This window comes from Bactrocera latifrons, unplaced genomic scaffold (assembly GCF_001853355.1).
Source record: "Bactrocera latifrons isolate USDA-ARS-PBARC rearing strain unplaced genomic scaffold, ASM185335v1 scaffold_353, whole genome shotgun sequence".
Lineage (NCBI taxonomy): Eukaryota > Metazoa > Arthropoda > Insecta > Diptera > Tephritidae > Bactrocera > Bactrocera latifrons.
Genome location: NW_017536994.1, coordinates 183163 through 208027, shown reverse-complemented (window position 1 = coordinate 208027; position 24865 = coordinate 183163). Strand labels below are relative to the sequence as shown.

Sequence of the window (24865 nt, the reverse complement as noted above, 5' to 3'; positions counted from 1 at the left end):
AAATTTGTTCATCGTGGATTCAATGAAAACTAAATTTCCAACACCAGATGCTGCCATACAGCCCCAGACCATAACCGATCCTCCACCGTGTTTTCCGGTGTTGGTAATACACTTATCATCAAAGGCTTTATTTTTGGATCGCCAAACCTTAGGAGGTTTTTTCGATCCAAATATTTCAAATTTGCTTTCGTCTGTATACAAARTGTTGTCCCAGAAGTTTGCAGGCTGATTTATATACTTTTTTGCAAATTCCAAGCGCTTCTGTTGATTCGCCTTTGATATGTAGGGCTTTTTGCGTGGTACTCTTCCATGCAAACCACTTCTGTGCAATGTTCTCCTTATTGTACTGGCACTTACGGATTTACCCGATGTCTCTGCTATATCTTTTGATATTTGGACAGCGCTTGAAAGTGGATTTGATTTTACTTCCCGTACTATTGATCGCACTTCACAGTCAGTAAGGCGTTTTGGTCGGCCCGGCCGTGGCAAATTTTCAACAGTCTGATGTTTACTGTATTTATCAATAATTTTTTTTATTTTACAATGGTGTCTCCCAACTATGTGTCCGATTTCGCGCAAAGATTTACCTTTTTTCTAATATGATTTTTCGAGTTTCAGTAGTTGTTTGCTTGCCCGTTACAAAATATAATATTTTTGCGACATAACATCAGAGATAACAAATGGGATATGAAAAAATATTCTTTACTACACTCACTCGCTTGAATAGTAACGGTTTCCAAATAATATTTGTCGCTTTTCCAAAATAAGTATTATAAACAAACAACGGTTGTTGCCACTGTTTACTTTTTTTTTGACGCGATAAAACGAGAGTATTTGTAATTTAAGTGAATTATTTTTGGCTGTGTTTAGTTTTTGTTTATTATTTATACTAAGTTAAACTCTTATAATATAAGCCTTGAATTCTGTAATACAACTTTTTATTGTTGCATTAAAGACTGCGTTGTTATAAACACTTTAATATTGATAGAACTGCTGTTTACTTATTTTTGACGCTCACAGTATCTCCAGCATGAATATTACAAGCGCTCCTATCGATAGTGTGAAAATGGATGAAATTGGAGGATAACCCCGCTCACTCCCCATATAACGGTACTGTTAAAAACTACTAAAAGCGCGATAAATCAATAACTAAATATGCCAGAGACATGAAATTTTACCACCGAGGTGATACACGAGAGCTTTATGAGAGCCGGTGTGAAAATTAGACGATGGGCGTAGCACTGCCCACATTTTGGTGAAATCCCATATCTCGGAACTCGACCAACCGATTTCGACAAAATTTGGGACGTATTTCTATATCACGTCATGAAAATGAGCGGACAACAATCTAGCACAATTTTAAATTCCACTTGATTCCTTCATTTTCCAGCACACAAATCATGAAGAAATTAATATAATATAATATAACGAAAACATTAAGTTAGGAGGCGCCGTTGCTCAAAAGCTTTATTAAAAAATTGTTATTTATTAGAGCTGTAATATTAAAATGAAAGTTATTAAAATCATTTACATCGTTTATTATAATAGGAAGTGGGTGGTGGTTTTTAATATCTTGTTGTTGTTGTTTTAACGGTTATCAGTCCCCGTTGGGATGGTGAGGGTTATCAGTGTTGTCGTCGATGTCATCTAACGGGAGGCCCAGGAAACGTGCTGTTTCGACGGGGTCGGACCAAAGTTAAAAGGGTGTTAGATGGGTGGGGTTGGTTGGGCATGCTAAGAGGTGGTCAGTGTCATGCGGAGACTCGTTGCATGCAGGACATACGTTGGGTATGTCWGGGTCTATTCTGGATARGTAGGAGTWTAACCTGCTACAATATCCAGAACGAAGTTGCGCAAGGGTCACTCGCGTTTCTCGCGGCAACTCGAGCTCTTCGTCTGCTAGCGTCCGAGGTCCGGGACCGGCCGGCCGATTGCCTTTTAAGTTGCCAACAACGTTATTTCCCCATGTGCTGCCGGCTAACGACTTGAGCATTTTGTTGCGGCTCTGTACTTTGGCGATAATCGCGGTCGTATGTGGAGAGAGGAGCATACACTGTCGAAGGTGACACCTAAAATCTTAGGGTTATTGACAGACATATTCGTGAATATGGTCGCTGTGGATTTGGTAGGGGAAAGTTGGAGGTTCCGTGCAGTGAGGAAACGTGAAAGGTCGGAGAGGTAGTTGTTTACCTTCGAACACTTGCCATCGATTCCATTGCCCGACGTCAATATCGTACAGTAATCAGCGTACGAGGAAGAGGACACCAGGTGGGTGTTTCGAGATGTAGAAGTTAAGCGGTAGCGGGGAGAGGAAACAACCCTGCGGAACACCCTGTTTAATTCTTCTCAGTTTAGATGTTGCGCCTCGAAATAGTACGGATGACTGACGACCGTTCAGATAGTTCATGCTCCACCTCTTGAGCCCTGGAGGAAGCGAAGTTTTCTCAATGTCCTGCAGTAGCGTTGTGTGATTGATCGTGTCAAAAGCTTTTGACAGGTCCAAGGCTACGAGGATCGTTCTCTCACAGGGTGCGTTTTCACCACGAAGTAGCGCACCTATATTCGGGTGATATCCTGTAGGGCAACATGTAACTGGGGGGATGTATATATTAAATGTATGTATAAATATATATATCGCCTGACCGGAGAGCTATGCCCTGACATTCTAGGGTAGTGTCCCTGCGGTCGATGTCTTCATCGATTAGACGTCAGAGTCAGAGAGGGAGCTATGTTGCCTAGTTGAGCTCCGGGGGACCGTGGAGGTCATTTGTGGGCCGTAGAGGCTAGCGTCGCAGTATTGCGTAGGCAAAATGCGGCCACGTAACGCGTGGTCCACTCCCTATGGGTCTTAAGGMCTGAGCAGGTCTTAAGATGGCTCCATCCATTGCATGTGTTGCACCTGACCGAGGTGGAGTTTGGATGGAGCCTTTTCGCGCAAACGCAGCAGAAGAATTCCTCCGGGCCCGGGTTGGACTCAATGCCTGCACAAGTCAGGAGAAAGCGGAAACATTCACCGATCTAAACGGGGTTAGATCGCCGAAAGAACAGCCCTTGGTGGGATGAAACCCGAGTCAATTCAGGTACCGTAGAACCGTCTGTCGTGGAAACTGGTTTTTAGTATCATTGTTGGCCGCATGTTTTTTAATTTTTATTTTGCGAAGGGCCAATAATTGTTGGAGACTGCACTTGTAGTAGCGTACCGTAGAACCGTCTGTCGTGGAAATTGGTTTTTAGTATCATTGTTGGCCGCATGTTTTTTAATTTTTTTTTTCCGAAGGGCCAATAATTGTTGGAGAAGTATCAAAATCGCGAGAAGTATCAAAAGCTTTGCGTTTTTTTGAAGAGAGCTTTTTTTTTTTAGTATCCACTCAGTTTCTTTAGCTAGCTCATCTTCACCGTTTTCGTATATGTATTTGATGAACATTCATACTAGAAGGTTTGCTTCATTACTCAAAGGCTTGCTACTAGGTTTTAGTTCTTCGTTTTCGTTTTTTAACCCTATGTTATCTTTATGTAACTGATTGCACATTGCTTTCGAAGTTCTAAGCCTCTCACTTATAAGTGAATTAGTTGTTTCTAATTCTCTATATATTGGATATTAGAAATATGTTGTTTGGTTGATAATGAAGTTTGAATTAGAATTTTGTTATTTGTTTTGAATGATTTTTACCATATGCTACCACTAATCCAACGAATTCGAAGAGAAACGTGTTGACAACATCGATGTCTCCTACGGCGATACACCCACGAATTACCAAAGATTTGATTTTGGTTTTAGTTTTTCTTCCTTGAACAAGTTAACACACCGCAATCATTCGATCAATTATTTGAGGAACTGTATATTTATGTATGAGTAGAAAATTTTTGTTTTTGTTTGAGGAGAACACAAATATGTCTAAAACTTGTATATAATATATTGATTTTGTTCGCTAAGTTATGAAGTTACGAAGTAACTTTTATTTATTGGTCCCAGAAAAATAGTTCTGTGGTAAGTTTTAAATAATCTTTACGCATTGAGAGTTGAAGTGAGAGTTACTACTTCGAGCGTATCAACAATTTTGCTATATTAATTTATTATTATTTCAAGCATCCAATGAAGATGATTGCAGATAACGAGCAATGTGGACTATTACATTATTATGAATTCTGGTTTAGAAATTCGAAAAAAAATATATATTTTTTTGTGAATATTTTTATTTTAAGAAAATGTCCCTAATAGGATTTTTCGAAATCAAAATTTGCCGGGTTACAGCTCATTTTGTGATGCGCCGACAAAACCGTTTCGCAGCCCGTGACAACTTTAAACTCGGTTTTGTCATAACTACTTTTCTAGAAATGATGTGCATCATATCTCAAGTTCTACTCAACCGATTCACATGAAATTTTGACATTTCTTATACATTATAGTATCGCACTATGAAGAGCTTTCGAAAGAATTTTTTTTTTATCTTTAGAAAATTCCGAACCACAAAAAAAACGGAAAATCGAAGCTTTTTGTTTCAAACCTCCACCATTTTGTAAATTTTTTTTTTTCAAGAATGTTTCATAGTACGATAGCTACATTTTAATTCTTCACGGATTTCGCATAAATTTTCATATTAGGTCAGGGAAAGGATTTATATCCTGCACATCAGGATAAGCCATTTTTTCATCAGTCACTACTTCGCCGACCTGCAGTTTAAAAAATTTTTTTATTTTATTTTTTTTTGTTTTGTATTCTTAGAATATCAATAAAAAGGCATGTAAAAAAATGGATAGTCAAAAAAATTCTGGTTTCTAAACTAGAATACGCCCTTAAAATTGTGTGAAATATCTTAATAATAAACTATGAAATGGAAGGGTTTCAAAACTTATGCCATTAAAATAAACTGTTTGTTGAATTAAAAAAAAAACATCTAATTTAATTTATTTTAGGGTTGCTAGAGTTAGCACATCGAGAATACCAAGCTGTGGATTATGAAAACGCAGAAAAGCATTGTATGCAATTGTGGAGACAGGATAGCACAAATACAGGTGTTCTATTGCTTCTTTCATCAATTCATTTTCAGTGCCGACGTTTAGATAAATCTGCTCAGTTTTCAACTCTTGCAATAAAACAAAATCCTCTATTGGCCGAAGCTTACAGGTAAGTAGTATATGCTTTGTAAAAATAATGATAATAAAGGTTGATGTTATAAAATATATATCTGCAAATGTGTAAGATGTTTAACCAAATTAGTAGAACGTGTTATATTAGAAAAAGTGGGGAATAAGTGAGGAAATCAAGTTTGTCGGTTGTCATTCACTCAAAAACAAAAGGTTCTTCCGCCAATAAAAAAGATTGTAAGTAGTATAATTCATATGACTGATACCCAACGTGAACGGTTGTGTTTTGTGCTATTGGTGGTTTTTTTTCTATTCTCTCACACCCTTTTCGTAAGTGCATTCTAACATCAAGAACTTTCATTTAAAGCACGTGTAAAAGAATGTATATATTATAGTACATTGAACAACAAGAAACATGCCTCCAGGGGGTCACTCCCTTGGTGATAACAGGTTCTCCCTGTTATCTGGTACCAGATAATTCCAACAGTCATAATTTTCACACTGATTTCAACACCTAAAAAAGCCAAACAATCTCTGAAAACTACAATAACCCATTTCTCTCACCCAGAGCTGTCCAAGCAGATGCTCCCATCACATTAAGTGAATTCGATGCAACAATTTCAAAAATTTCCTATCCCATCCTTAAAAATCTCCCTCGATCCCTTAAAATACGAATAATTTTTCTTTACAATAAAATCCTCAATGTGGGAATCTATCCACAGGAGTGGAAGACAGCTTCCATCCTTCCCATCCCCAAGCCCAATAAACCTACTTCTCAAATAGAAAATTATAGACCCATTGCCTTACTTCCTTGCATGTCCAAAATTCTGGAGAAAACAATATCTGTAAACTTTATGTGGTTTGCCAAAGCAAACGCTTTTATAAAACCCCAACCATTTGGCTTCTAAAAAGTTTAGGAGTAACTGACGCTCTTTTATTTTTCGAACACTATGCCTCTACGGCTTTGTCAAACCGAAATTTCTGTGCTAAATTTAGACTTTGAAAAGCATTTGACAGGATTGGACCTCACATGGTACTCAGGGAACTTAAAAAATGGAATGTTGGCGAAAAACTATATAATATAATAAAATCGTTTTGAGCCACCGCAAATTTTTTGTTATTGCTAATATGCATAAATCCGGCCTACACGATCTGTTTAATGGTATACCACAGGGATCACCCCTTTCTGTTGCGTTTTCTATTCAATGAAATAAGTACAATTATAAGTTCTACTGTAGCTGTCAAATGTGTTTTAATATTCTCTCAAACTCAAGATCTAAACCAAGTTAAACACATATTTTTTTAAATATATTGAATAAAATAAATAATTGCTCAAAAATTTCCGGCTCTAATATATCGCCTAGCAAATGTAAAACTTTTAACATATGTCGGAAACAAAAGTGCTCCTTTCCTAATATATCCTTTTCTAACGTTGATCTCCCACATACTAATAAATTAAGAATCTTAGGACTTATATTCCACAACAAATTAACTTTCAAAGAGCATTGTAAATATGTTAGAGTAAGTATTTTTTCTAGATTGAATATAATTAAATTCTTATCATCTAAATACTGCTTAGTACATACAAATACTCTTGTCAATATAACGAAAGCTTTAATATTATCTAAAATTGACTTCGGACTTTGCGCTAATACAAACATTAAGCTCTTGAACGCACCCTACCACGCAGCAGTTAGAAGAAGTATTCGCGTCTTCCCAACGTCACCAATTAAGGCAATTCTATCAGAAGGTGGATTACCACATATAAACTACCGGACCATGCGTAACACCACGATGCTTATACCGAGGCTACTTCACTGCAAAAATGAAATCTTAAGACCAGTCGTAAGCCGTCTACTATTCTGAGTTGCTTAAGTCTAATTCAACAGCTGAACATCGTAACCACCATCACTTCTTAAAACTTCAGAGTATCCTCCAAGTGCGCTTCCAAATTCAGCACTCATCAACACCCTACTTAAGTACCCAAAATATTCTATCAGCAGTAATGAGTACAAACAAATGTTTAATGCGGTATTAGAGTCCTTAAATGATGATTGGAACTTGTATTATACGGACGGATCCAAGTCAGACACCAGCACAACGTTTGCTGTGACAAACCAGCTAGGTGTTACTATTATGGTCGGTTCCCTGCCATCCTACTGCTCGGTATTTATTGCCGAAGCAGCCGCAATATTTGAGGCAGTACAATTTGCTTCTCGAATGGGAAATAAATGCATTATTTGTACCGACAGTAGATCTGCAATTGAAGCTGTTTTTAATACCAATAATGAACCTTTAATATCCAATATTCGTAGCATGCTATTGTAAAGCAATAACATTATAAAAATAATGTGGGTGCCTAGCCATATCGGAATTTAGGGCAACGAAATTGCCGATAATAAAGCTAAAGAAGCTTCCAAACGACCACTTCACTTCTTTGACTATTTCACCGATAAGGATTTACGCAGACTTGTTGAAACACGCGTAAATGAAATCCAAGTAAGAGAATGGAGTAATCACGATCACCACTACAAAAAATCTAATCCTGCGGGAACAAAGCATTTATACCCAGTAAAAGCGACTTGTAAAAATATAAGGACATTTATAAGACTTCGAATAGGACACACAACTGCTACACATGCTCACATCTTAAATGGCGTAAATAAAAAAATTGCGTGTTCTGCGGATCAAATGATCTCACAGTTATACACCTCCTCGATACCTGTCCGGCACTTCAACGAATCAGAGCTAATGTTTTTTCTAACAAAAAACCTTCTTTATATCTAGAACGGACTGATGACAGTAACATAGAAATCATATCTAAATATATTTCGCTTTGCAAATTAAATATGTAGTTTAGTTACATACATGCACCCATTTACTTTTGCTTTGAAATTTATCTTTTTATTGTATCTAAATTTACGTTATTCAAATCGATCTCAAATGTGAATATAATAGACTAAGATTTTATAACATAAGCTGGCAAGCCAGTGCTTTACATCTATAAGTGGAACGATTATTTATAATTATTTCTCATTTAAATAAATAAATAAAAAATTATAATTCATATGCAAATTGATTGAATATAATTTGAATTAAAAATTATAAATAATGTTATTTGTCAATAAATAAATGACACATTAACAAAAAGCATAAAGTTAATAAAATTTTGAGTCATATTTCGTCGTACGCTACATATTTATGTAACCAATATAGATTATTATTATATTATACACCATAAAGTTGTTTTGAAACTTCACATTTAATAATTTGAGTCCATCATTTAGAGTTACTTTTATTATACCAAAAGGGGAATATTTCTACGTACGTCTACGTGCTAAACCCTTAAACTCCGTAAGCTTCGGATCTACCTTGCGGGACTACCGTTGCTAATAAAATGTCTGAACAGGGAAAACATCAATTTGGCATATATTTTACGGGTTAACGTTTGCGCCAATACCGGTAGTACATATAACATTACTGATTGGGTACCTTTTGCCAAAAGTAACCGTCTGTCTTGGTTTGGTCCACCTATGTTGGCCATAATTAGTAATAAGTCTGATGGACTAGTGTAACTTTTTCACAGGTTTTTCAATGTGCATCTTTTAGTTGATTCTCGCATCAATTACCACACCCAAGTATTTTAGTGGTGGCTGGGTTGTAATTTTATACCCGTCAACGGTTAGATGCATTGATGTAACTCCTTGGCTAGTATTGCCCCAGCAATAGCGTGAGCGTATCTGATTATTATAGCCTCTATTGTAGAGGAAGCCGCCGGTACACCACACCATATAAAGTATATCTTTTGATTCATTTGTCAGTGTCGTATAACAGCAAGATGCCTGTTTACCTTTTTATAATCTGCAATAAATATGCCTGAGTTTTGAGATTCTGTAACGCTCGTATTATGTGGGGTCCGTGCACTGAGTTGAATGCATTTTTCACATCAAATTTGATGATTTGGCTGTATTTTTTGGTGTCATGCATCAAATTTGCAACTTCAATAGTTTTTATCTAATATACCGGTCAACTTTTTGATTGCATCGACAGTCGAGCGGTTTCTGCAGAAACCATATTTGTTGCTAGATAATCCATCTTCAACTTCTAGGTGTGCTTCAAAGGCGTTCACAAATTTGTCATTCCAGAATTTTAGCAATTGTGTCTAACTTGCACAGTGGTCGATACGAACTGGGATCTCCAACTGTTTTGTTTGGCTTCTGTATCAAGACCAAACATTGATGATTATACAATCTGATTATACAATGTGTGTTTCAAAGTAAACAGGACTTTAAAAAAAACAGAACAAATGGTTTCGCTTAAATCAATTTATTTTCATCAAAAAAGTCTCCTTCTGCTTGAATACAGCTTTTAGCACGGTCGAACGAGTGTTTTTGCTCGTTAACCGGTACGGCCGCCAGTATGCCGGTGGAAGCCTTTTGAATGGCCTCTACGTGTGCATAACGCTTTCCTTTCATGGACAAATGCCATTTTACGAAAAGGAATAAGTCGCGCGGTGCCATATCAGGAGAATACGGGGAGTGGTTAATGGTTAAAATGTGATATTTTGTCCTTTTTGACCTCTTTAATGATGTCCTTCGAATGTTGGATTCTGAACAATTTTTGGTCGTCAGTCAATTCCTGCGGAACAACCCTGTACACACCTTTCGTAAGCCCAAATGATCGGTCAAAATGCGATAAATCGATGTTTTGGAGCTGTTCAATTCAATTTCAATGATGATTTAGGCTGATTTTTGATGAATTCACGCACAGTTTCGGTGGAGTTTCCGGTGATCACAGACTTTGATTGGCTCACGTGTTGATCGTCATTTATGTCCTCACGACCACTTTGAAAACGTTGAAAACACTTGTGCACTCTGCTACAGATAAGACGTCATCGCCATAAACTTGTTTCATCAATGGAAACGTTTCGGTTCATTTTCGCATCGATAGCACAAACATGCTGATACTTAAAACGCAATAACTTCACATCCAATCTATGAAATGTCATGAAATTCTCACTAGACAATCGATAAAGATAGCAGCTTCTAACGCACCATACAAATAGATGGCGCTGCCAGGGGGGCGCTAGATTCAAAAACCCCTGGTTACTTTAGAAAGCACGTTGTACAACAAGTATGAAATTGCATGTTTTTGGAGTTTATATTTAGAATCTCATATGTTTTCAATGGGATTGAGGTTCAAGCTTTATGGAGGAGCGGAAAGCTGTTTTCGCATATTATATTAGGTCTACAACTTTGCTTCCGCCGTTTTCCAATAGATGTCTCTAGGGTCAAGTACTGATCGGTTAAAACGTGTTATATCAATCTTGGACATTTGTGTCAACATTAACAAAATAGAGATCTGTTTGCATCCCAATCTTATTCTCATCTGAAAATGTCACTTTTTGAGCCGAATTCCAAGAAAAGTGCGGCTGAGGATCCGTCCACGCTTTCCTGAGACTAACACATACATAGATAATACTATTACTCTACTACTACCATCCATATGATTTCTATTAGGTATTAAAAAAATATAAAATTTTTGTAAAGCAACTTGTGTTAGTTTACAAAAAAAAAATTTTATAGTAGACTCGGTTGTTGTAACGGCAGAAAACATTCCTGAAGTAATTTCAATTCATTGTGCCGAGTTGAGAGTTTTTGGCCGGATAAAAATTTCGGACCGCTCCGATTATTCAGACCCGATTGTTGGGAGTACGTGGCTTTTTGTATCGATGACTTTGTCTTTTTTCGTAATTTTATCACAATTTCTCGAAGATCTGAGAAAGTTTCTTTTCTTCATTATGGCAAAACGAATAAATATGTTCTAGTCCAATCTCAGTGCACGTGATAAACTGATTCCACTTCAATGTTGAAAATCATTGATGTAAAATGTAACACTTAAAACATAGAAGTGTAATCAATTCATTACGTGCACCAAAGTTTGAAAATTTTGTCTATTTTGAAGTTCTTACATTAATTTTTAAAGTTGTAACACCCAGAAGGAAACGTCGGAGCTCTTATAAAATATATGCACCTGCGATCAATAAAAAAGCACCACAAAATATGATTGAGATAAAATCACATGAGCGGACAATTTGTTTCCAAAGTTAGAATATTAGGCCATTTTTATTTGTTTGACCACATAGTGTAAATTTGTTGTATTTAAACAGTTTCTCGTCATTATTTGTAAATGTGGGTTATTTAGCCATACATTATTTATATTATCTTTGAGTGCGGCTACTGTGAGATTCTTTCGTATTTACACCTTCGATGTAAGGAATCGTTTTCGATGGAGTTTCGGTCGGCAATCGGTTTTAAAAGGAAAATAAGATAATTTAATTAATATTGGTTTTTTTTATTATATAACATCTAAAACAAGATTCTATATGCCACAACGTGTTGTTTCTCTGTGTATAGCTGTATATGATATACGAACTAGTCTTTCAGATATACGATCTGAGGCTTTACATTTGTCCTTATTTCACCCATACTTGTCGAAATGGCCGATATCGGACCACTATAGCATATACATAGCTGCCATACAAACTGAACTATCGTCATAAGGTTCTTGCATGGAAAACTTTTTCATTTGAAAACATATTTTCCAGAACCGTTAGCCGAACAAGGCTATCATATTCTAGCAACAAGTTGCGATGCTTGTTAAGAGGTGTTTTCAGCAGTCTATTTGGAAATATCCAAAACGTGATAAACGTAACTTAAACATTTCGAAAAGAAGCTGCGTTTACGTGTCTTATACCAAGGTACCTGGCACTTTGGTTATGCGAATATGTCCGATTTTTTGCCAATTAATTGTCATCGGGAACTCCAAAAAGTTTACGGAGGTATTGCTCCACGTGAAACAACGTATCGTAATTGGTTTCGTCTCTTTAAAGACTGCGTTTTCGACATTAACGACAGTCGGCGTGAAGAATGGCGGAAAAACGTCGGTGAATTGAAGTCGTTGCTCAGTGAGGATCGAGGACTTTTGTCAGACGCAAGAAACCATGCCTTAGCTTTGGAAGTCGTCCGCCAATCCATTTTAAAGCTAATACAAAAGCTTTGGGAATGATGCAGAAACAAGGAACTTGGGTTCCTTATGATCTCAGTACCAGGAAAGGCACGGAAAAATTATTCTGTTGTAAATGGGAAGTCATAACCCACCCCCTTTATTCCCCAACTGTTGTACTTTCCGATTATTATTTGTTCCGTTCGATAGCACAAGGTCTGAATTAGAATCAGTGTAACTCACAAGACGACATCGAAAAATGTTTGACTCTTGGCATCACTGTAATAGTGTTGACTAGCAATACTTCGTATAATTCATGTGTTTAATAAAAAAATTTAATAATAAAAAATGCAATTTCATTATAACGGCAAAACAAGTTATACACCTAACAACATTTTGACAATTGCATTAAATACGCAATTACAACTCTTGTCTTGTTATATGATACTTCAAGATTTGTTACAAATTTAGAATTTTGGGCGACGTGTGGATTCTATGCAATTTTATATAGACTAAATTTTGATATTCAATTAGAAGAAAACTATATCCTTTTAGGACCTCTTCCAGTACGTTGATATAAATTTGTGCAAATTAAAGGAAAAAATTCAAACTCCTGAAAATGTAAAATGTTTTTTAGTGAAGCGCTTATTGTAAAGATCACATAATTGATTTTAAGTTTATTAAATATTCATGTCATTTTCATATTTTATGACCAGAGCGGATATTTATATGCCAGAAAAATGTTAAAGCAAGCGTTATATCGGTAAAAAGTCCTAAAATATTAATTCAAATATTCAAACAAAAAATCTAAATCTTTAAATATGTTTTTTAAATGCCATTTTATTTTTTTTATCTATAAATAAATCACATGAACATTTTGTTTTACAATGTATACACAAATTTATTGTGTTTGAAAGTTATTGCGATTACAATAAATTATAAATTAATGTTTCAAATTGACAAATGCAAAAGATTTTCGTATTTCAGTTAAGATGTTTCGTATGCTCAAAACTTCGTTCGACATCTGCATGACGTTCAGCAAAGATCTGACTTTTCTTACAAAGTTCAGAAAGTTCCAGACAGGAATTCCAAAAAGAACAGCATAGCAGAGATCGAGCCAAACGGCTTCACCTCGATTTCCTTAAACATTTTGGCTGCTGCATTATGGATGCTTGTGGACTTTCCGCAGCTTCCAGGTGTGGATTTTTATGTTGCAGATCAAAGAGTAATGTCAGAGAGGAGTTTAAGACACAAAGGAAAACTAAGTTTCCTAAGAAGTTTTTGGTTTGGCAAGCAATTTATAGCTGTGGTAAAAGAATCAGTTCTTTTGTTACAACTGGGACTTATCAACACTGATTTATTCATACAGTAGTGCTTGCAAAAGTGCTTTTGTCATTTAAAGACGGCATGAGGTGCCCACATTTTTTGGCCTAACTTGGCTTCATGCCATTATAGCAAATCGGTAGTTGAGTGGTATGAAAAGAACAATATACATATGTAGTAGTTTTGTGCCAAGGTATGCAAATCCACTAAACTGTTCGGAGCTCAGACCATTGAAGATATTGGACGCTGGAAAAAAGGATTTTGAAAAGCTGACACCACCAACAAATGGTCGGAAAAATGTTTTTCATCAAGCAAAAAAATTACAGAAGCTACTATTAAGAGGCTAATAAAATAAGTTGAATTTTTTTTAATAAATGTAAACATTGAGTGAGTTTAAAAATCTGTTTTTTATTAATATATAAACAATTTCAAGAGCTTATTAAATTTTCTCGTGTACTGATTTCATCATCAACAGTGTTGAGTGCTACAGTGGTAGCATTAGCAACATCAACAGTTGCAACATTGAATAAATAACTTATTGATCGTTCGTAGGTCAAACCATCTGAAGTAGTCTCAGAAAATTTAGCATTTTGAGAATTAGCAGTTCAATGGGTGACGCACCCCGTGACATAAATATTTGTAAAAAAAAAGTCTTGCGGTATTTTCTCTAGTTGGCGCTGAGAGCGCGTAGTTCTAGTTTTATTCGTCGCATCGGGTCATGCATACCTTTTTGGAAAGCTCATTTCACGCGCTAACACGTGTTTGAGTGATTGTCGTTTCTTTTAAGTCGTTCGTGAGTTATAGCGTCGCAAACATGGAGCAAAATAAAGAGAAAATACGGCATATTTTATAGTACTACTACGATAAAGGCGAAAATGTATCTACCGCCAATAAAATTTGTTCAGTTTATGGACCCGATACAGTTTCCATTTCTACCGCACAACGATTTTTTCAATGTTATCGTTCTGGTATAGAGGTGGTCGAAGATGCGCCACGCTCCGGAAGGCCTGTCGTCGAAAATTACGATAAAATCGCTGAATTGGTCGAAAGAGACCGGCATAGTAGCAGCCGTAGCATCGGTCAAGAGCTGGGCATGAGTCATCAAAAAAAATTGTGTGAACAATTGAAAATTCAATAAAAATCTCGTAATAATACCGCAAGACTTTTACCTAATGTTTTGTCAAAATAATTCTTTTGTTAATGTTATTGAATGTTGAAATTTAGAGCACGATTTGAAATTATTTTCTCATAAACTACTAGAGATAAATCAATGAAATTTTGTGAACTAAAAGTAAAATGTATCGATACTTTTTCAAGGTCAATTTGTTTAAAGAATAATATTTTACATAATTTGTTAAACAATTGAAAATTTTCTTGAGTTCTTCACGCTAAAAAAACTAAAAACTATGTGATAAAATGCGGAGAACATTCGCCTTTAATAATTTGCAAAAATTTTTGTTCAATAATGTCATTCTGAAGATATTGAAATTTTCGTCCGTCATTCCACTCTCGATTGTTATTTTTATGAGAAAATATTTATTTATTAAAAAAAAGAGAAACAATTATAAATAATTACCTCACTTACGAGCTACAGCACTGGCTACCAGGGCCCTCGGCTTAAGTATACATTAAGTTCTAGGTGGTTATGACACTATATGAGAACATGATCGTTTAAAGAAGAAGAAATAATGATATATACTGTGTATTCAACTTTTAGGATATCTATTTTTAAGATCTTATGTATTTTTATATATTTAATTTACAGAGTGCTACAAATTTTGCAATTAGGTTAATACTACGGTCATTTGTCGTTTTGAGATRGTCAGATGGTTTAGTGTTATTGAACAAAGAAAGTCGTATCTGTTGCAGGTCTGGGCAGTTGTCGAGGATGTGCATCACGTTAAAATCGGAGGATTCACAATGCGGGCAGTTTGGTTTAGTAGTGCCATTCAAGAAATGCGCATGTGTTGCAAGTGTGTAATCAATTCGCAGACGGGTAAATGTTGCTATATTCCTAGTAGGACAGCTAGTGCCGTAATATGGTTTCGACCCAGTAGGGTTACAGTCTTTGTAATGGTGTTTGTAATCTCTCCACTCACTTGAAAAGGTGATACTAATAGATTGTTTTACAAGCTTACGTATATCTTTGTCGGTGAAGTGTTCAGATACATACAGAGGCTCGCAACAGGCTGCCTTCGCTCTTCTATCTGCAGGTACCCACATTATTTTGATTACATTGCTATGCTGCATAATAATGTTACGCATTTTTTGGATCATTGATATGCAATTTGATTGGTTAAAAATAGCATCGATGGCGGATTTGCTATCGATACAAATGACCGTTTTCTTTCCATTGCGAGAGGCAAAAAGTACCGCTTCAAGTATTGCAGCTGCTTCGGCTGTGAATGCCGAGCAGTACGGTGGCAGAGAATATACAGCAATGGTGGAACCTAGCTTATTTGCCACAGCAAACGCAGTACCTGTGTCGGATTTAGATCCGTCTCCATACTCAACTTCCCAAGTTTTGTTGTAATGCTCTAAGGCTTTATTATGTAGTTGTTGGTATTCGTTGTTGCTTGTAGACTTTTTGCGGTGTTGTTGTGAAGTGGTGATGTTGTAAGTGAAGAGTAGGAGGGGGATATTGCTGTTTCAACCAAAGTTGGAGTTGCGACGATGTTAAGTTGTTATAGGCAACGTGATATGGTAGATGGCTTGCAGCTTACATTAGTGTGTTTTAAAGCTGTTCTAACCTGTGTAAGCAGAAATTCGTTTCTGGCCTGAAATATCTTTGGAATGAGCACCATCGTGTTACGTGCGGTTCTTTGCGCAATATTTGGTAGTCCAGCTTCCGGTAAAATGGCTTTTATTGGCGAAATAGGAAAGGCTCGAATACTCCTTCTAGCTGCCGCGTGGTATGGTGGGAAAATAAGTTTGATATGGGTTTTAGCACAGTGCCCGTATATCGACAGTCCGACAATAAGGCTTTTGTTACATTAACAATTGTGTTTGAGTGACATAAGCTATATTTAGAAGACAAAAATTTTATGATATTAAGCCTAGATAATAAGCTTAATCTAACAGACTTACAATGTAATGTTCTTTGTATTACCTATGTACCTATTAATCTGCTTTCAAAATAACCGTAAAACGCAAACGGGTTGCTTTGCCAAAACTTCTGTGCGGCACTGTATTTGCTGCCTGTTTAATCTGATAACATTCTCACGCTTTTACTGAGGCGTATACTATATACTTAAATAATCCAAATTTTATTACTAAAAGAATATCATAGCTTAAAAATTCTAAAGAGTGTTCCTCATTGAGACTTAGGTATTTATAGATTTGTTGTATATTCGAAAATTTATAATTGGAAAAAGATTCTAGTATTTTCATAGTTTTAATTTCGTTCTGGTGACTATATATTATATTTTTTATTTCTTGGTCATGGTTAAACTGGACTAATTTTGGACCTGTAACATTTTGGCTGTTCCGTATGTAGTTTCCGACAATTATAATATTGCCGAAATCTAATATTAGTAATGCGTTATTATTTCCTTGAACAATATTATAATGTGCTATGCCCTTATTCATTCGAAATGAGTAAAAGTTTCTGGTAAATTTAATTGTATTGTATTTATTTGTAACTCTTTGTAAATTTTTTTTTTAATATTTTACAATCTAATAATTAATCTTTCCTTGTTGCTTATTGTTCTTCATCAAATAATTTAAGCATGTTTTTATTTCTATTGACTCGTGAGGTGAGGTTTTATAATTGACCCTAAAAAGTTTAGTAAACGTCGTTTAGTTTGTAGATATTAATTGTGATGTTGAAGCCTCTATTTTACTGACAAAAATAGTCTCATCCTCATTCGGATTTGCATTATAGTTCTTCCTCATAATATTTCGATGTAAGTTTTGCTGTTACATGGTATAAAAGATGTGTGTCTTCAAATAAATATAATATGTCTGTCTCAATTAAAACATATTTTCTATTACTTAGGCCAGTCACTAAATTAGCCAAAGAGGACTAAATAGTAAATAAATTCTGTAGGCTGTCTTCATATACTGTTCTTGTTGATATTTTTTCCTTTCGCAGTTAGAACAGTAGAAAAATATTTTCGATTGACGAATACGTCTTCTGTGAACCCGTTCAACTTGACCGTTTATTGTTGAGTGATATATTGGTGTCAGTACATGAATTTTTATTTTTTGTTTTTGGAACGGAGATTTTCGATAGATATCGTAATTTTTCTGGAAGGTATACTCGATTCGTATTTTCCGGTGAAACGGAACCAATATGCCTACGTATAAACCTTTAACTCCATCATTATTGCTTATTTTCCTCATGTAACTGCCGCTAAGCATTACATCGTGGGGCTAAGCTTAACCGTTCGGATCGTCAGTCACGCCATTCTGGCCTACTCCTCATCCACTCTTCTGTTTTTGCTGCGTTGTCACTCATTTCATACTTCTCCACCGTTAATCGCAATGTTGGCCATTATTCTTGCTAGAGCGGCCAATAAACGTGATGCTTCCTCACATACCTTTTCGATGTGCGCCTTGTAGCTAAGTCTATTGTCTATCAGTACTCGGTTGGAACCATTTTTCTTTATACACATAGAAGTGTCGAATGCTTTACTAACGTACCTCACTGGGATCTCCGCCTATCATTCTATGTCTTCCTCAAATGTTAGACTACCATCTAACAAGAGTGTGAAGAGTTCGTCGTCCAATGTTTCTATGTTCCGTCCTTTCTTTGTACAACCTTAGTGGGCATATTCCTTCGATTGTGTATTCACTGTTCGATTTCAAACATAATTTCATGATAGTCACTGTACGTATATATATTATTTAGGTCGCACACAATTTGCTGTTCACACCAGAGAGCTAGAAGCGCAGTTAATGTCGATAACGAAGTCCCGGTCTTTCGTCTCGAAGGTGTTCTGTTTTCCAAAGTTCAGTAGTACCGTGTCTAGCGATGAGAATACGCTACCCCACATCATCGGCCCTGCATTGAAATCACCTGCGACAACGTTCTTCGTAATAGACAAAATTTCCTTGACCACTTCCTCAGATCTTTTTTCAAAATCACTCTGTGATGTGCTTGGCGATATTTAACAACTGTAGGGCTTGTCCGAAAAGTAATAGAACTGAGTCGATTAAAAAATTTATTGAACCAATCGTTACAATTCTTTTAAAACTTTCAAAATAGGCTTCTTCTGCTTCGATGCAGCGCTGCCAGTGCAATTTTCAAACATTGAAGGCATTTTCCGGAATAGCCTAGAGAGCCGAGGTGCATGCTGCTTAGATCCCCTCTGTGGTCTCAAAATTCTTGACTCTCATTGGCTTTTTCAGGCAAGAAACAAAAACAGTCCAGGGGCCACATCTGGGCTGTTGGGCGGCTGCGGAAGCGTTGGGACGCTGGCCTTGGTTAGTCACAAGAAAGGCGGAGTGACCCGGGTCGTTGACGTGATGCAACTTCCAATCAGCTGCGATGTCTTATGGGACCCGATTGAAGTATATAGAATATAGAATAATGTATAGAAGTTCATCTCACAGACTTTCGCTCGATGTAAAACTATTTATCTAAAGCGGTTTGTCTTGAAACGTTTTTTCTCCACATGGCAGCTTTGTTCGTGTTGTCACAGGTCCATGTCGGGTCGCTTATATTTTTATATTCTTCTTATTTAGTGCGCCAGTCGTTTCTTCTTTTCGCTACGTGGCGCCAATTGGGGATTCCACACGAAGCCAGGTCCTTATTCACCTGGTCTTTCCAATGAAGTGGAGGATTTTCTCTTCCTCTGCTTCCCCCGGCGGGTAGCGTGTTGAATACTTTCAGTGCTGGAGTGTTTTCGTCCATTCGGACAACATGACCTAGCCAGCGTTGTCGCTGTCTTTTAATTCGCCGAACTATGTGAATGTCGTCGTATATCTCATACAGCTCCTCTTTTCATCGAATGCGATATTCGCCGTTGCCAACGCGCAAAGGACCATAAAAATTGCGCAGAACCTTTTTCTCGAAAACTTGCAAAGCGAAAATTTCAAATATAGAATGGGAATGAAAAGAGACTTATAGAGTTTGGCCTTTGTGCGTTGAGATAGGACTTTACTTTTACTGTTGGCAAGAGTTATTCTGTGTTGGATTTCACGGATGACATTGTTGTGGGTGTAAATAATGTTTCGATACACGAAATTATCTATGACTTCGAAGTCATGACTGTCATGAGTGACGTGACAGTCAAGTCGCGACTGTTTGTTTGATCACAGGATATATTTCGTCTTGTCCTCGTTTACTACCAAACCCATTTTCGGCTCTCATAGGTGTGCTAGGCGCTCATAGAAGGCATCCTTGTCACATGGTCCTTCTCTTCCGTCGGGTCGTGGGGTCAAATTAGCGATATGTTGAAGAACTTTTCTTTGATGCGGATTGTGGCTAAGACATTCATCCACTGGGGCGACGGAGGCCCACACCGAATTTGCGCTCCTTTATATGGACACGAGGACTTACTCGCCTCAGTTCTTGTCGTGACTTCCCAATTAAATGACCGTAGAAAAAACACTGATGTCATAACATTCCCAGCCGACTTTTTTTGTCTTTCCACTCTTGGAGAGCGGTTCATCATTTGCTTAACTTATAATATCTGTCGATTGGACTCCTGTGTGAAATGATGGAACCCTATTTCTATTGTCACACATCAAAGTAAAAATTCGGTTTTATTACGATTAAAGAGCAGTCAAATACTCCTCAGAGTCAGCAATTCGTTGTTTTTGTTAGAATATGAACTTGCGACGAGAGAGTTTGTGAGATGCACAAACTTTGCAAAGAGCTTTCGCCTCTTTGGGGCGTCAACTGCCTTCATTGTCCTCGGTGCTCATTTCGCCTCTTTCCAACTTAGCAAATCTCTTTCCAACGGTTGATCTCCCTGGTTAAAAGCCCAAATTCAACAGTTCCCCAAAAAGCAATGATTATTAACACACGAAATACTTTCCATTTTTTTGTAAACTAACACAAGTTGCTTCACAATAAATATATTTTAAGAAAACTAAAAAACACGCTTTTAAAGCATATCAAACTAAAAAGTAAAAAATAATTATTTGTAAAAACTAACAATAATAATCAAGGGAAAATTCCTGCATCACTGGGAAAATAGCGTACAATGCTCGATATATGAAAAATATGTCACAAAGCACCTCACGCTTTTCTCACAATAAAGAATTTTTCCGTCATAATTGTTGGTTTATACAAAGAATTATTTTTCACTTTTTAGTTTGATATGCTTTAAAAGCGTGTTTTTTTTTTTAAACTATATTTATTTTTAATTTTTTAGTTTGATGTGAGAAACCCCAAATTTGTTAAAATATGAACTATGGCATGTAGTATTGGTTAAGTAAATCGATAATTAGGCAGCATTTAATATCTACTCGTTACCTTTCATTGACTGATTGTTATATTATTTGCGACCAAGTTCTATTGACGGTTTTGCGAATTATTACTTCTTAATCGAATCACTTCTTCTAAAGCTTCACTGTTACATGGGGTTTTACCGGTAAACTTTGAACAGTCTAGTTCTTCAATTCAAATACCGTCCAAAGATCTACAACGACTAAGTGCTACATAAGCTTGTCCAGCAGCAAGCAGTCGAGAGCCCAGATAAATTACTGTATGTCCCTACTGTACAACCTTGCATCTTATGAACGCCGAAATATTCCAGGTTTCAGTACCACTTAAAATAGTTACAAACATACTTACATACATACAAGTGAAGTTAATAAAAGCGTATTAAAAATGCTATGTCTCATTAACTAATGGTTATTATTTAATTAATAAAAATCACATAGATAGTAGTAGTAGTAGTAGTATTATATATGGGTCCCCCCCAGTAAAGCTTGGACGGGTTTTTTTAGTTAATAAATAAAATTTAAAACAATTAATCGTAAAAGTATTCAATCCGAAATATTCAAAAACTGACCGAATTTCGGGGTGTTTAAATAAGTTAACACATCACACCACACTTGAGAACATCACCCCACCCGTCAAGCAGTCATCACACGGCGACATCGCATACCACCAAACCAACAAAAAGAAATTGGGTAATCGCTTACCACACAATTCACACGTGAACATTCGATCCTACGCGGTGCCACGCCAATATCTTCTATAATCACTTAGCGGTCCGGGTTGCGGTCCGTACACTCTTCTTTCAAATATAACGTTATATTTATACTCTTGCAACAAAGTTGCTAAAGAGAGTGTTATAGTTTTGTTCACATAACGGTTGTTTGTAAGTCCTAAAACTAAAAGAGTCAGATATAGGGTTATATATACCAAAGTGATCAGGGTGACGAGTAGAGTTGAAATCCGGATGTCTGTCTGTCCGTCCGTCCGTCTGTCCGTCCGTCCGTGCAAGCTGTAACTTGAGTGAAAATTGAGATATCATGATGAAACTAGGTACACGTATTTCTTGGCTCCATAAGAAGGTGAAGTTCGAAGATGGGCAAAATCGGCCCACTTATGGACCAAAAACCATATCTCAGGAAGTACTCAACCGATTTCAATGAAATTCGGTATATAATATTTTCTTAACACCGTGATGACACGAACCAAATATGGGTGAAATCGGTTCACAACCACGCCTGAAATCTCGATTATCACTTTATCATGCGAGAGTATAAAATGTTCGGTGACACCCGAACTTAGCCCTTCCTTACTTGTTTTTATAGGCATTAAATAAACAATAGTGTTAAAATTATTGTACATTTAAAATATGTGAGTATTTTTATTTAGCGATCGTGAAAGTGGTTACTATGTTTCTTTGTTTGGGCCGCAACACTGGGCTTTAGACTAGTTATAATAACTTTGTGTAAAAATACTTATTTTTATTCTTTTCCGACTAAATGTATAACATTTTAATTTATAAAGTATAACTTAATATTTTTTAGCAACTTAGGAAATGTGTATAAAGAGCGCGGTCAGCTACCCGAAGCGTTAGAAAATTATAGACGAGCTGTTAGGTTAAAGCCTGATTTTATTGATGGATATATTAACTTAGCTGCTGCGTTGGTTGCGGCACGTGACATGGAATCTGCAGTTCAGGCTTACATTACAGCATTGCAATACAATCCAGTAAGTGGAATAATACAATCAAATTATAAATATAATAAATATAATGTTTTGTTTTTTAAGGATCTCTATTGTGTACGCAGCGATTTAGGGAATTTGCTGAAAGCACTAGGCAGATTGGAGGAAGCCAAGGTAAGTTTTGTTAAATAATAACTTAAATTAAAGATTTTAGCTATATACACTTCGTTTTATTCATTCTCACGTAGTCACTTTGCACTATTTATTTCTCCCAATAACGTGCCGACTATTTGTTTCAAACAGGTTTGTCGGAATATCGCTTTAGACAAGTGACGTGACACACGAAATAAAAAGTGATTTTCCAAACAATCCACTAGAGCTAAGTATATCGACTAATTTTACTCTTAATACGCCGTGAAAACCAGTTAAATCTTCAATAACCAAGTCCATTCAACGTTCGCATTTATTATTCGTCAGAGTTAATTAATTTTACGGCTCACGGATGGCTTTTAAGTGATTATATATATCTTATAAAGGTCGAATTTATGCCATATATTGGTCGATATGTGATTTTTATCTCTGTATTAAAAATATTTCTAATGATTCTATTAGGTCAAAATAATTAATGATAGTGGTTTCATCGCCCTATCTTCTTTTCTATACCGCGTGTGCTCTTTTTCTTTAATTACAGCCTCACAGAGCTTAGGTATTGATTCCACTTTTTCCAATCCAAGTCCAATGAAATATTGTTCCACTGTCACTTTGTTTCAGATGCTGAAGTTGTTTCGTCCATTCGGACTACATACGTACGGGTAATTGCAATGCAAAAATTCATTTAATCTAATATGTTGTTATGGTTGTCAAAAAAGTCTTGCGGTATTTTCGCTAGTTGGCGCTGAGAGCGCGTAGTTCTAGTTATATTCGTCGCATCGGGTCATGCTATACCTTTTTGGAAAGCTCATTTCACGCGCTAACACGTGTTTGATTGATTGTCGTTTCTTTTAAGTCGTTCGTGAGTTATAGCGTCGCAAACATGGAGMAAAATAAAGAGAAAATWCRGCATATTTTAYAGTACYACYAYGATAAAGGCAAAWATGCATCTSAAGCCGCCAWTAAAATTTGTGYAGTTTATGGACCCGATACAGTTTCCATTTCCACCGCACAACGATGGTTTCAACGTTTTCGTTCTGGTGTAGAGGTGGTCGAAGATGCGCCACGCTCCGGAAGGCCTATCGTCGAAAATAGCTGAATTGGTCGAAAGAGACCGGCATAGTAGCAGCCGTATACTTTTTTGACAATCTAATATTTTCTTTTTCGGGACTCCTTTGTTAATGTAATCTCTTTTGAGCTCCATTATTACGCAGTTGAAGCTAAATCTACAAAATACATAGTACTTATCCGCTAATATTGGATCATTTGATCCAATAAGAAATCCACATCGCCCATACACACATTATACATTCGTACAACTTGGGATATATCTATAACTACAAAATTCTTGTTTTCTCTTTCCCATTACTTAGGTTGAGGGACAATAACATTATTATTTCCATTCTGCTGATAAAACTCTCCTTATTTCCATTTCTTTTTCAATTGGGAAACGTGGATTGGAAAATTTATTTCTGCGAATTTTACCAGCTGCATTGATTTTGTTCTATCTTAAGATTTAAAACAATTGGGTATGTTGAGAAGCAGTTGTCGAAGAATTAAGAAGATCCAAATTCGATATTCGGAAAACATTTGACGTGCAGAACGACTGCGGAACCGAATCCAACTGTTTTGATCCATTGTTGCTTTAAGAGATCTTAAGGTCTGTCTTAAACAAATGGTATGCTGAAAAGCAGTTGTCAAGAAATTAATAATATCCAATTTCGATATTTATTTATTTATTTATTTAGTTAAGTCTATGAACATTAATTCTTACAGACTAATGGAAAGTTAGGATACTAAATAGATTTCTAAAATAATTCAAATAAAAGTACATAAGTAGATAAATTAAACTAAAAAACAGAATTTAGGGTATTAATGAAGGATACCCTAGAGTGAGAAAAATCAAGAAGAACTTTTTCGGAAATCGAGTTAAACTCTCGCATACCACGCTTGAGAGGAGCATATTCAGCAAAGTTAGTACTTTCCTTTATATAATAAAATGGGGAAAWAGATCTGAGACAACGTTGGGGAGCATTGAAGTTAATTTTCCCTAATAAATAGGGACAGTCAATACCTCCATTAATAACATTAAAAACAAATGAAAGGCAGAGAACGGACCGACGATTTTCCAGTAGTTTAAGATGTAAAAGCAATAAACGGGATGTATACGATGGTATTGCGTCAACAAACTTAAGGGAGCGGAGAGCAAATTTAAGAAAAATCTTT

General features: G+C 36.3%; 1 protein-coding gene across 1 annotated transcript in view; it reads left to right on the top strand.

The window, feature by feature from the left end:
- The window catches only part of LOC108971698 (UDP-N-acetylglucosamine--peptide N-acetylglucosaminyltransferase 110 kDa subunit), a 139718-nt gene that overhangs the window by 22915 nt on the left and 91938 nt on the right, over positions 1-24865 (top strand). The window contains exons 3-5 of the mRNA XM_018937943.1: positions 4915-5125; positions 22351-22534; positions 22595-22663. Of these exons, the coding sequence (XP_018793488.1) occupies positions 4915-5125; positions 22351-22534; positions 22595-22663 (464 nt within the window). The remainder of the gene's footprint in view (positions 1-4914; positions 5126-22350; positions 22535-22594; positions 22664-24865) is intronic.